The sequence below is a fragment of the Alligator mississippiensis genome, chromosome 1 (genome assembly GCF_030867095.1).
Source record: "Alligator mississippiensis isolate rAllMis1 chromosome 1, rAllMis1, whole genome shotgun sequence".
Taxonomy (NCBI): Eukaryota; Metazoa; Chordata; order Crocodylia; family Alligatoridae; genus Alligator; species Alligator mississippiensis.
In genome coordinates, this window is record NC_081824.1 from 470,495,981 (window position 1) to 470,508,367 (window position 12,387).

General features: G+C 44.1%; 1 protein-coding gene across 1 annotated transcript in view; it reads left to right on the forward strand.

Moving 5' to 3' along the window:
- ACER3 (alkaline ceramidase 3) overlaps window positions 1-10,006 on the forward strand; it is an 84,031-nt gene extending 74,025 nt beyond the window's left edge. The window contains exons 9-11 of the mRNA XM_014601504.3: window positions 721-825; window positions 1,688-1,733; window positions 2,646-10,006. Coding sequence (XP_014456990.1) covers window positions 721-825; window positions 1,688-1,733; window positions 2,646-2,699 — 205 coding nt within the window. The 3' untranslated portion in view covers window positions 2,700-10,006. The remainder of the gene's footprint in view (window positions 1-720; window positions 826-1,687; window positions 1,734-2,645) is intronic.
- Window positions 10,007-12,387: the final 2,381 nt, after the last annotated feature.

Consider the following 12,387-nt stretch of genomic DNA (forward strand, 5'->3'; position numbering starts at 1 on the left):
TCCTTGGAAGTTTTAGTCTCCAGGTGTAGTTTAGTATAATGCCTGGGAAAAAATGCTTGCTTGTCATTTTTATTCTTTGAAAGTTTATAATGCGAGTCACCTGGCCTCCCAACTCTGAAAGTTATCCCAGCTAGCCTGACTATTTAAAGTTGTCTACTCAGCTCTGCTTCCTACCATTGAGACTCTTTTAGCACACAGTCATGCTGAGCTTTATACCCAGAAGCTGCTGTGCTTGGGACTGTGGTGCTTAGTAGGTCACTGATTCTGTTGTTGTCTTACCATGGGAGCAGAGAAAAGCAGTAAAAACCTTATGCGAAGCTATGGCATGGGGTAAAGTGGCAGGGTGGATTTCATGTCTTTGCTCAAACCCTCTTTTCCTTATCGTGCCTTCCCATAGGCCATAAAATTGATTGCTTTTGGTGGGAGTGATAAAAGTCCTTAGGGTTTTTTAGTGGTATTAATATTATACTTGTATTTTTTTTTATCTGAGCTATTTTGTGTACTAGAAACCTGGGAGCAGTTTCCCAACTATAATAATCGTCTAATCATCTTCTAAACTAAGTGTAAGGAAATAAGAGTCCCTAGTGTTCTTGATTTACAAAAGGCTGGACACTTGAAGCATCTGATTCAGAAAACATCGGGTGTTCTTGCAAGGAAATGTTGCCAGTTGCAATTTTCACACTTTGGAAAGCATGCATTGCACCGTGTTTCTTTCCACAGGGCAGTACGAGACAAGATGCCTCCTGTTGTGGGAGCTGTGACACAATTCCACGCGTGGTGGCACATCCTAACAGGCCTTGGCTCTTACCTTCATATCCTGTTAAGGTAGAAAGAGACTTTTCCCCCATGTGCTAAGGAGAGCCCACCTAAACTAATTGTGACCAGAAGGAAGAAATCATTCTTCCCTCAAGTGGTTCTGTGATTTGGAAGCTTAGTTTGGGGAACTTTTAGGCGCGAATTGCTTGGAAGGAATGCTTCACTTAGAGTAATGGAAGTATTAGGGAGAAAAAAGCAGAGGTCATTTTCCCTGTTACACCCTTGCCTTGAAATCTCAAGGAGGGAATATTCTTCCAGTTCCTTCTGTCCCTTTCCATATGGGCAGAGTTGTTGGGGAGGGGAAGACTAACAGTTCCAAGTTCATGTATTAGCCATTCACTCCTGCGAGGATCCATGAGTTAGTGCTCTTGGGCACTTTTACACATGCTTCGGGGGTGGGGAGGTGCTTTAATTAGAGCCATTCTAATTAAAGCGCCAGAGCATCTTGTACATCAGCATCCCCACATTCAACCAGCTGTAGTCCAAGCACCCCTCTCACTATTTTGAAGCACGCGGACACTGATACATGAGAGGCGGGAGGTTGCTGGAGCACGGTGATTACCACACTCCAGCGAACTCAAGTCCGCTCCAATGCGCTGTAATTACAGAGCGTCGGAGCAGCCCCGCAGCATATCCGCAGGTAGCCCTTGTGACCTGGAGCCCTACTTGTGCTGCCTAAATCCAGGCAGAACAAGTAAAGCTTCAGTTACAGAAGCATGCCTTTCTGATTTGAGAGAGGATGGGATTCACTCGGTGACCAGTGCCCCTCAACTCCGGGCAGACCTCAACTGTAGCGTGTTTATTGCATGACACTTAGGTTAAGTGCACTTGGTAAAGCAGTGCTTCTTACAGAAGAATTTTTCCCCCCCAGCTTATACACAAGGACACTCTTCCTGAAGTACAGACCAAAAGTAAAGGTAAGTTATCAGTACAGTGTATATATTTATGTAGTGTGCAGTTAGCTGTTCACATGGCTTGAGCTTAAGGATATTTCTGGGCTTGGGGGCCATGCCTCCCTGATCCTAGTAGCATCATTACCTTGCATCCTGTGTATGACTTAAATGAGCCAGCAGTGTGCCCTTGTTGCCAAGAAGGCTAGCAGCATAATGGGCTGCAATGATAGGAGTGTTTCCAAAGGTCAAGGGAAGTGATTATTCCCTTCTATTCAGCACTGGTGAGGCCACATCTGGAGTCCTGTGTCCAGTTTTGGGCCCCCACTACAGAAAGGATGTGGACACATTGGAGAATCCAGAGGAGGGCAGAAAAAATGATTGGAGGGCTGGAAAACATGACTTGTGAGGAGAGGCTGAGGGAACTGGGCTTATTTAGTGTAGTGAAGAGAAGACTGAGAGGGTTAATAGCAACCTTCAGCTAGCTGAAGTGGGGTTGCAAAGAGGATGGAGCTGGGCTGTTCTCTGCGGGGGCAGATGACAGAACAAGGAGCAATGGGCTCAAGCTGCAGCAAGGGAAGTTTAGGTTAGACATTAGGGAAAACTTTCTCACGGGGAGGATAGTAAAGCACTGGAGCAGGTTACCCAGAGAGGTTGTGGAGTCTCCATCCTTGGAGGTTTTAAGCCGTGGCTATACAAAGCCTTGGCTGGGATGATCTTGTTGGGGATGGTCCTGCTTTGAGCAGGGGGTTGGACCAGATGACCTCCTGAGGTCCCTTTAACCCTCATTTTCTGTGATTTGATGAATTCCAGGGAGCATGAGCAAAATAAAGGGCTGTAATTTCATAGCTATTCTGAGAGATAACATCCTAAGAAAATCCTTTTTTTTTTTTTTAATTTTCTCACCTCCTTCCCCCCTAACCCTTTGCCTTTTAACAGTTTATTTTTGGAATATGGCCAGTCCTTCTCGTGGAGCCTCCCAAGAAGCACTGACCAGGAGCACTAGCTAATGATGTGTGACCACCTAGCCTGGCTGAATAAAGAAATTCTCCAAACCTTGAGGCTGAATGAAGTGTCAAATTATACATCAGCTCCGAAGTTTCATAGCAGTGAAAGGACTTCTCTGTATTACTGGTACCGCCAGGCACAGCACAGAGGGAAGAGTTGGCACATTATGGGAATAATGTTTAAAGTACAATTTTATTCTGAGGTGTTAAAAAGTAAAAACAAAATATTTTTATGTATATATTGTAAAGCTGAAGATATCGGGCTAATATTTCGTGCTGGTCACTGAAAACTAACTTCTTTTGAAGTGGGCTGCATATGTTTTTTCATTCTGCTGTCTGTCTTCTCTGTGGTTTAAACTAATATTAGTAACTGAATTATGAAGGCCCGGTGCTGGCCAAGCTTAAGTATCTAGATGGCCTTTAGTGTCCTAGATGCTTGCTCTAAACTACTTTAAGCTTGCACTTTTACATAGTTTAGTGAAGCATGTGATTATTGAGGGCTCCTTCTACCCTGCTTCTGTCCAGCTGCTTCTGCTGTTTGTATTCAGTAAGGGTGACAGGGTGCATGGTGCAATTCTGCCAAAATGCAACAGGTTTCCATTTTCCTTTCATCCAGGGATGGGCGGGCACGCCATGAGGAGTCTTCCAACTCCACCTGCAGAGAAAGCACATCAGTCATATCCCTCAGGGATCATTTCGGAAGTTGTTGCATTTAAATGTTCTTGCTAATGTCTTTGCACAAAGGTGACGAAACTGGAAATCTGTCCCGAGTTGTGACTGACTAGCAACACATCATAAGAATGCAGAAGGTCATTTTTGATTGCTCTGCCTAACCCAAGCAAATCCTTATTAATTCTCATGCTTCTTATTTTCTGTCTCTCATTTCCCAAATAGCATTCCATACCCACAAATGGGTCTAGCCTTTACATGGACAAACAATTTCTATTCTTGGCTCCTTCCATATTTTACATCTCTTAAAAAATTATCACCCAGACATCCTAAGCACCTATCAGCCCCCCTGTCTTTTGGAGCAAGGGGGGCTCCTCAGTTCTGAAAAAATCAGGCCTCTGTTTGGTCATCTCAGCATAATTGGTAATGCTTCAGATCACTTGTTTGTGATCTTTCTTTGATGCAGCCACCAGCTGGGAAGTTTGGGCCAGCTCCTTATGGCTCTCTTCCATCACAGTAACCCACCTACTATGTGCCTGTCAGGGTAAGAGATCCCCCATATTTCTTCAGCTTGTCCTCCCATTTGATAGAAACCTAAACCAAATTAATAAACGTAAAGGGAAATGATCTAGCTGAATCAATAGGATTTATCAAAATGTGCCACACACTTGTGGCCGTGATTTTGGCCCTCTCAACTGCAGAGAGATTCAGGAAGTGCCTAGAGCCTCTCAGCCACTCGCTCTGTGACTTGTCCTCCAGTGTTATTCTAAGGGTTGTATGTCCTCCTGTATTCTCTTACGTGATACAGAAGTAGCCCACAACCTTTGGCCCGTGGGCAACAAAGCTAAGCAAGTAACAGGCTGCAGACCTCATATTTTGCTCTCCCCATCCACCAGGGCTATAGTGGTGACAGCCTCAGTTTTACCTTTTAACATCCTGTGTCTATGAGCAACATCAGAGGGCAGCAACAGGCTGGGACCACTGTCCTATACATTAATGTAACACAAGAATTACCTGTGCTATTTTGGAAATGCCACTACCTTTGTACATTAATTCAACACAGGCCTACAGAGATTTTTAGAGCAGCAGGGCATGAGTATGCCCGATGCGATGCGGCTGCTTGGAAGATCTGCACAGTTCTGGTATGTCCATTTTTTTTGTTTTGACTTCTTAAAAAATGGATGGAGGGCCTGTAAGATACGGTCTGTAGTAACTAAAATTGGCTCTTCATTCTTGCATATTTATCTCTGTTTACAATTACCTGTGTACCCTCAGGGCCTTCTGTAGTACGACTAATACATGAATCTTTAATTGAGGTTTTGACAGGCATTTCATGAGCTGGTTCTTGAAGTTAAACCGAACAAAGGCCATGATTCAGGGGCGGTGCTTACATCCCATTGAAGTCAGCGGGTGCATCTGCATGTGCTATTAAGGTGAAAAAATAAACTTTGCAGTTATCGCACCACAGTTTATTATTCCCGTGTGCTGCATTTACACATGCACCTGGGATGGCAGCACTCTGAGCCAGGTCACAGCAGCCCCAGCTGGCAAGAGGCCTGAGGAGTCAGCCTACCAGCCCGGGGCTGCTCCACCTCAGCTCAGTGTGCTGCAGAGGGGCTGGCTGGGGCACAAGGGTGCTCCAGTATGGGGCTAGCTGGCATGCAGCCCATGCACTGAAGCATCCTCGTGCCCTGTCCACCTGTCAGCATCTACACATGTATTGCTGTGCACGAGAAAAAAACTCTGCACCAAGGTAGTACTTGTATTTATGAATAGTACTCTGCTGCAGAGTTGATTAGTTTCCTGTGGTCTAATCAGGCTGCACATGTAGACACAAGACACGTACTGCGCAGCTAATTAGTCTACTCTGCAGTGTAGGCACAGCCAGAGAGACTTAAATAGACACTTAAACCTAAGAAAATGCTTTGCAGAGTCAGGCTTCGGAATTACCTGCATTGTCCATGAAAAGGCTTGAGATCCATTTTAAAACCACAACTAACAGAAGCCCCTACTGTCAGAGCTCCTATTGCCTCTGCATGCTGCATTTGGATCCTTTTCATCACCTCCTGCCCTAAAGGAGCAGTTGAGCATTTGTTCTGCTGAATGCATGCTGCAAGCCACTTGCATAGGAACATCTACTTTGTACCTGCAGCATGTCGAGCACATTAGCAGTCACTGGGGCCTTCCAGCTACTTAATATTTAAAACAAACAAACAAAAAAAACTTTGTTTTGGTGGCCTTATTTTTTGCCTTGCAGAATTTGGGGGCTCTGTGTTTGAAACTTGTCTGTATGCCCACAGCAGCTGCCATGGGCTAAAAGCCAGTTTCTTGATGAGATGTTTGTATAAGATGCTTGAAGAACCATGCTGATCAACCTGTGCACTTGTGAGAAACAAGTTAGCACATGGCTCTTTGGATTGTGTTAAATCAGTTTGTCAGGGTATCAAGGGTATTTAAAAATCTGTCCGCAACAGTTTTTTGCTGCTGCTTGGGGTTTTATACCTTTCATTTAAAAAAAATATATATTGGGAAATGGCTTATATTTTCACTTTGAGTAGCCAAAATATGCACTTTTCCCCCACCAGGAGTTTGCCACTACCTAAAGAATGTACGTTAGATGTTTATGTCTCTAATTATAAATAATAAAATATAATTATGGATGTGTTGGGAAGCACTACCTTACAGCTAATACACCTGATATTTGAAAATGTCAGGGTAGAGTTTTACTCTTTTTATATCGTTAATTCTAAGTGGCGCGAACCATGGCCTTCACCGCAGACTTGCAAAATAGAGACGTATCTTTCCACTGTAATTTGGGATGTGCCTGTTACCATTGCTACTTGTTTCTGTTCTGTGTGACAAAGAAGAGCAAAGAGGCATTTATTGTCAATGAAGTTTAGAGCAGATGTCAAACTCCAGTGTGGACTGCACCTTAAAAAGAGTACCATGGAGCACCTTGCTGTCCCATCTGAGCTCAAAACATCCCTGTGGCAGTTACTTTTATGGAAAAGAAAAAATTAGGGCCAGCGTTTCTTAGGGAAGGAGTGAGTAGCCTTTGAATTCAAGTGTAAAGGCTGGGGACTTTAACTCTGAGGCCAGTGTTTTACAAAATACCAGGATAGACAAGCACCATGGTCCCTTGTAGCTGTCTGTGAAAAAGCCTTGACAGCTATCACCAGGTGACCAGTCCACGGTCCATCCACAGACCACGGTATGAGAACCTCGGCCTTAGAGAGAATACCAGGAACTTTAGACTTCTCTGCCAATACAGCTCACATGCTTTATATCAGGAGCCAGGATTTTTTGAATGCAACTCAGCAAAAAAGGATTTGCAATGATGGGAGGACATGGCAGGTTGAAGCCAGTCTTCAAAAGGAATATTTCAAGTAGGTCTTTCTGGAAGGCAGCGATTCGTGTTGACTAACAGTATTAGTCATCTCCAGGACACGTCTTTAGGGGATAGGGGATGTTCTTGTCTTTCAGCTCTCACGTGAAGAGATGCATAACCAGCAAGTGTTCAGAGAAAGTGAAATCTTTCTTTTAAGAGCACCGAGTATGAATTCAGAATATGCAATAGAATTATCACTTGCAAATCTACCTCTGTCATGCACGTTACCCACTATTACCAGTGCCCTTACTTTACCAATGCAGAGATAAAAGCAAGTAGCCTAACTCAGAACTCAAAATCTGCCTCCAGTTGTAACAGTATTGAAGTAATCTGTGGCTGAGTATATTAGCTCCCCCTGAGCCGACTGACTTTTTAGATGTCTGTTGGATTTCTTGCTTATATACTGTATCCTCCTGTTCCTCTGCACGCAGAATTCTGATTGATGCCAATGGGAATTACATGCAAATAGAGGCACCTCTGGATTGAGGTTTTCATTAGAGACATGGTTTTAAACCTTGCCAATACATCCATATGATTAGGTTACGTCTGAGGTTTTAGTTAACCGTGAAATACAGTGTTTGCTGACTTGGCCTGTGGGAAGTACGCAATGGTAAAAATACTATTTTATGACAAGTGTTATTTCTCAGTTCTAAAATGTTCTGTGTTTGCTGCTTGGCTGAAAGAAAAATACGTGCTGGAAACTCAGTTGATTTGGGCTTGAAATTTTCTTGTTGGCAACATCTAGTTGCCAACAGCTTGTGGGTGTTTTCAGGCATCAAGCTAATGTGATCAGCCAAGATTTTCCAAACCAGGAGCCCCAAACTTACACTACTCCATGTGCATTTAGGCACCTTAACAAAAGTAAAACATGCAAACAGCAGCCCAAACCTCCCACTGCTGTCAGCCTTTTTGACAATCATCACCCCTCTCTTTGCATTGTACTCAACAGTGTGACAGCAATGCTTTTTTAAATGCATCTTAATACTAATTTCTGTAATGATTTTGGCATCTCATGGCACATGAGTGATCAGGTGGAGCACTCTGTCATTGGAAGAGGGGGTTTTTTTCTTGAAGGTATAGTGATTGCCCAAGACATCACTAAGCAGTGGCACATTTTTCTTCAAAAGACCTGTGCAGCTGGGGTCCCTTTCTCCTTTTTATTGCTGGGTCCCTGCCTTTACTTTTCAATGGACAAGTGAAGTAGTCCCTTGACTTCACTGGAGCTCCACCTGTACAGTGCAAATTCCAGACCGGGGACTTTTTAAATTCTCTGCTTCTGTTTAACCTGGTTAAAACAGCTGCAAGGTGTTTTTTTTCCTTTACTGATGGAAGGAGAAAGCAAGAAAGATCACATTGATGTCAGGTAAGATACAGTGGGAGCTTAAATACAATATCCCACAGCATCGGTTTTGTCATTCGCCTGATAATTGCACTTTAGCCACCTGTATTAAAAGCTTGAACGTTTTAAAATCTATGCTCTTCACTTCTAATACTGATCCTGAGCTCTTTGCCGCAGTGGTACCGTAGATACAATTTTTTTCTTAATTCATAGATTTTCTCAAATGTACCTTTTTATCTGGATGAAATGCGGAGTGGAGTGTTTTGTATACCAACATTACACGTGGGGAATGTTCCCTATTTTGTTTGAAAGTCAAATGTAGTAACACAAAGCGGACTCTATATCCCTCTCGGTCGAGGATGATCAATCCCGCGAGTCAAGTAAATGGTTGTAAATAAGGCCGATAGATCCTAGAGCCACGGACACTGGCAAATGCCACAGACGGTGTTTAAAGGGAGGGTCAGACCACAGAACCTCCCTTTAGCCCCCATCTGGTCCGACTCTAGCATGGAAATAATTATAGTTATCAAATGTATAAAATTGCATGCCACTGGCTACTGCTGCTAAGTGCCTGATTCTTCTCAGTCACCAGTCTTTCATGTTCTGAGATTATGTTTTTTTTCTTGGATACTAAGGACAGGATCACTGGTGTGCGTGCTTTTTGTTCTTCTTGTTACATTATTATTTACTGAGCTGTTAAACATAAATATTAAAGCAAAATTCACATCTTAGCAACACTCCGATGATTGGCTCATCCAGCATTTTGCCACCTGTTTACTGAGCTAGCCCCACAAGTGTGATTTCCATGCCTGTTCCTACCAGAGCACGCTTCATTTGAGGTTTTGAAAGCCAGCCAGGGGAGTGTGACCACAGAGCTTCCCCATGTTGAATTGTGCGGCTAGGTAAAACAAACTCTAGCCCACAAGGTCGATGGCACTTCAGTCAAGTGGACGCTTGTGCAGAGCCTCAGTGACTGGAAGACAGCTTCCAGGCTGGGCCTACATTGGGTAGGTTATCAGTTTTAGGTAGGATTGAGGCTTAACCTGCTAAGTGTCTTGGAAAATCACTGCTTTCACTTGCTGGAGCCACCTGCATTGTTTCAGTCATTGCAGGGTTTGTAGATTAACTTGGTCACAAATAAAGTTAAGGGGATGCAGATCTCTACAGCGCAACCTGCCAGTTCTGCGCATGTGTTTCAAAGCCATTGAACACAAATCGGGCAGCTTGTTTGGAGACTGCAAGCGTGTAATTTGTTTCGGTTTAAATTATTTTGGCCCCAGCTCAGGAAGGTACTGAAGCAAAACTTTATCAGCATGTTCTTAAGATCATCCCTTTCTTGCAAAGCTCTTAAGATCATGTGCGTGCCATGGCATGGGGCTGTGAATAGGTGCTGATGTGCCTTGCTTAGGATGGACTTTTTCACGTGTGTTCAAATCTGAGTTGCGCTGATACATTTTGCTGAATTAAAGCCTTAATCGCTGCCCGGAACAGAGTTGATTGATTGACCATGCACAGTATTGCTCCCTGGGTTAGGGAGGAAAGACTTGAGCATAAGCAGTAGTTACTCCGTAGACTGACTTGGGTCCTGCTTTTTCTCTTGATCTGCCAAATTGTTGTTACCGACCGAACTGAGTTTAATGCACTGATAACGCCTTGTTTACCGTCTAGAAGATATTGGAGCTCTCCAGCCATAGTGGACCTGGAGTATCTCGTGTATTATGTGACCAAACTTTCTAACTATCAACACTATCTGTATTAGCGTAATATATATTTTTTTTCTTTGAACAAGATTTTGTTGCAGATGAAGTCGCTGTGACAAATAACATGAATATAATGGATGGCTATGTAAAAGCCTATTGTACTAAGCGATGTTTAATAAATATTTTGATATATTGTATTGATTCTTTATATGGAACCAACTGGCAAGTAACCATAGGCTATGTATATATAGATATAGATATATATGTAGATATATATCTCTTTCATTTTGCAAAACACAATAGCTTTGAGATATTTAAGTATAAAGTATAGACTCTATCCATGCAGCATTCAAGCATTAATTTTGTCTTTATAATTAAGAGTATTAAAGAATGTTGTTGTAAATAAGACCTCTTAAAAATGTTTCTTGGTGTTTCTATTGCATAGAGCCAAATTATTTTTATCAATGTGGATTTAATATCTGGAAGGATACGTGCCTACATCTATAACTGTGTGCTTAGAATGGCATTCATTCAGCTTTAAATAGATGCTCTTTCCTGTTGTGCCACAAGGATAAAATGGTTAGCATTTGATGTCTTTGGATTCAATGGAATTCTTAATATAGCAGGAAAATGATTATTTTAGAAGAGGATTTTTCAAGAAGCCTGAAAGATTTAGAAACAAGTCCCATTGAAACCCACCAGGATTTGAGCAGCTAAACCCAGTAACTGCTTTTGCAGAATCTCCCCATTAATAAGATGCCTCCAACGTAATGATATCAGTCTAAATCAGGGGTGGGCAAAATGCAGCCCCCAGGCTGATTGCAGCCATTCTATCCGGCCTGCGGGGCTCCTAAAAAATTTAGAAAATTAATATTGATCTGCCCCTGGCTGCCTGTCATGTGGCCCTCGATGGCTTGCCAAAACTCAATAAGCGGCCCTCCACCTGAAATAATTGCCCGCCTCTGGTCTAAATTAATCGGTATTAGGGCAGACTAGCAGCACTACTCCCCCTCTCCCAGGCTAATTCTGGCTTGGGAAGAGGCAGAGCCTTATTTCAGCATTGCACAGTAAGTCTTGTACTTTTTTCTTCCAAGGGGAAAGTTTAGTTTAGTTTAGTTGTTCAGACCAACTACAGCCCTGCATAGACAGTGTCTCACCGGTGCCTGCAGTCCTTAAGTAACCAATATGGGGCACTTCTAACGAGTGCCTCGGTTGATCTTAACCATGAGGAATTGTAGAGCAGAGGGATGGGAGTTAGAAGGTAATAGGACAGGGGGAGCTTCGCCTAGTATGTTGAATAACCCAACCCGGGGAAGATTTATGGCTTCCAGAAATGGAATAGATTATTGGCACCATAGCTCAGGTTAGAGCTCTGGTCTGGCATTGGACTAGATCAGTGTTTCTCCACCTGTGGGTCACAACCCAGAAGTGGGTCGCAAGAATATATGAAAGGGTAGCGGACAAACTTTAAAAATGGATTTTCCTTTAAAGGAGAAAAATGTGGGAAACCGTGGCTTTTCCCTTGCAGGCTGGCAGAGTCCTAGCTTGCAAGGGGCTGCTTGCACATACCGGGGCAGCAGGGCAGGAGTGAGGGGTACTGGGTCAGAATTGGCTGTCAATGTTTACAAATGGATCCTAGTACAAAAAAGGTTGAGAACCACTGGACTAGATGGCCCATGAGATCCTTTCCGGCCATGTGACCCCATCAGTCTAATTCTGATTTTAGTCCCCAAAGCTGCTGGCCAATACAGCAATGATCATGATTAGAAAGGAGAAAATGATGCCCCCTTTTCCAGCTGTGCACATGTCCATGTATACTCCCATTCCTGAAGCATCTTCTCCCTGGTGCATTTGTCCTCATTCTCTCCCTGCAGGGAAAGGAACATCTTTGTTTTACAGATGAGAACAGACTCAGACCTAGGGGCCAGATGCAAAGATAGGGCTTGGTCGTCTAAATCCACATCTGCAATCCCCAAATCCCTGCCAAGCGGCCCTCAAACCCTGGAGGTGTCTGCACACCCCAGGCGCCTTTCTCTCTCTGACCTGAAAGTTTCCTAAGAGCCTGTTCTGGCTCTGTGTGCCTAGAAATGCCCCAGGGTGGCACCTGGGCACCCCACTCCTGCCCAGGCCCAGGCCTGATGGGATCTAGGAGCTAGTCAGTGGCCCCTAAGTCCCCCAAGAGACCCGATCTGGTAGGGATGTGCTTAGTCTGCACAGCACACCCCTTGGGTTCAGGCCTCTCACAAAATGCCATTGTAGCTGCCTGCCTGTCCCAGTGCTCCCTCCATTCATGTCTGCCTCAGGGTGACAACACTTGCCAAGGAAGGGGAAGACCTGGGTTCTGAGCTCCCACAACCCGTCCATTATACATTGGACAGTCACTGCATAAAGTGACAATGCAGAGACCCGAACCCTGAGCTCCCCACTCTTAGGGGGAGCACAGGCTACACCACCAGGCTCCCTTTTGCTTGCTGTCTTTCTGGCCTCCTGAATCTTGCATTCATGGCTACCCAGTGCCCCGTGCCACAAGAAGCACAGAGACCCCACCACCCCTGGGTGCAGCCCGTGCCCTGCCTTT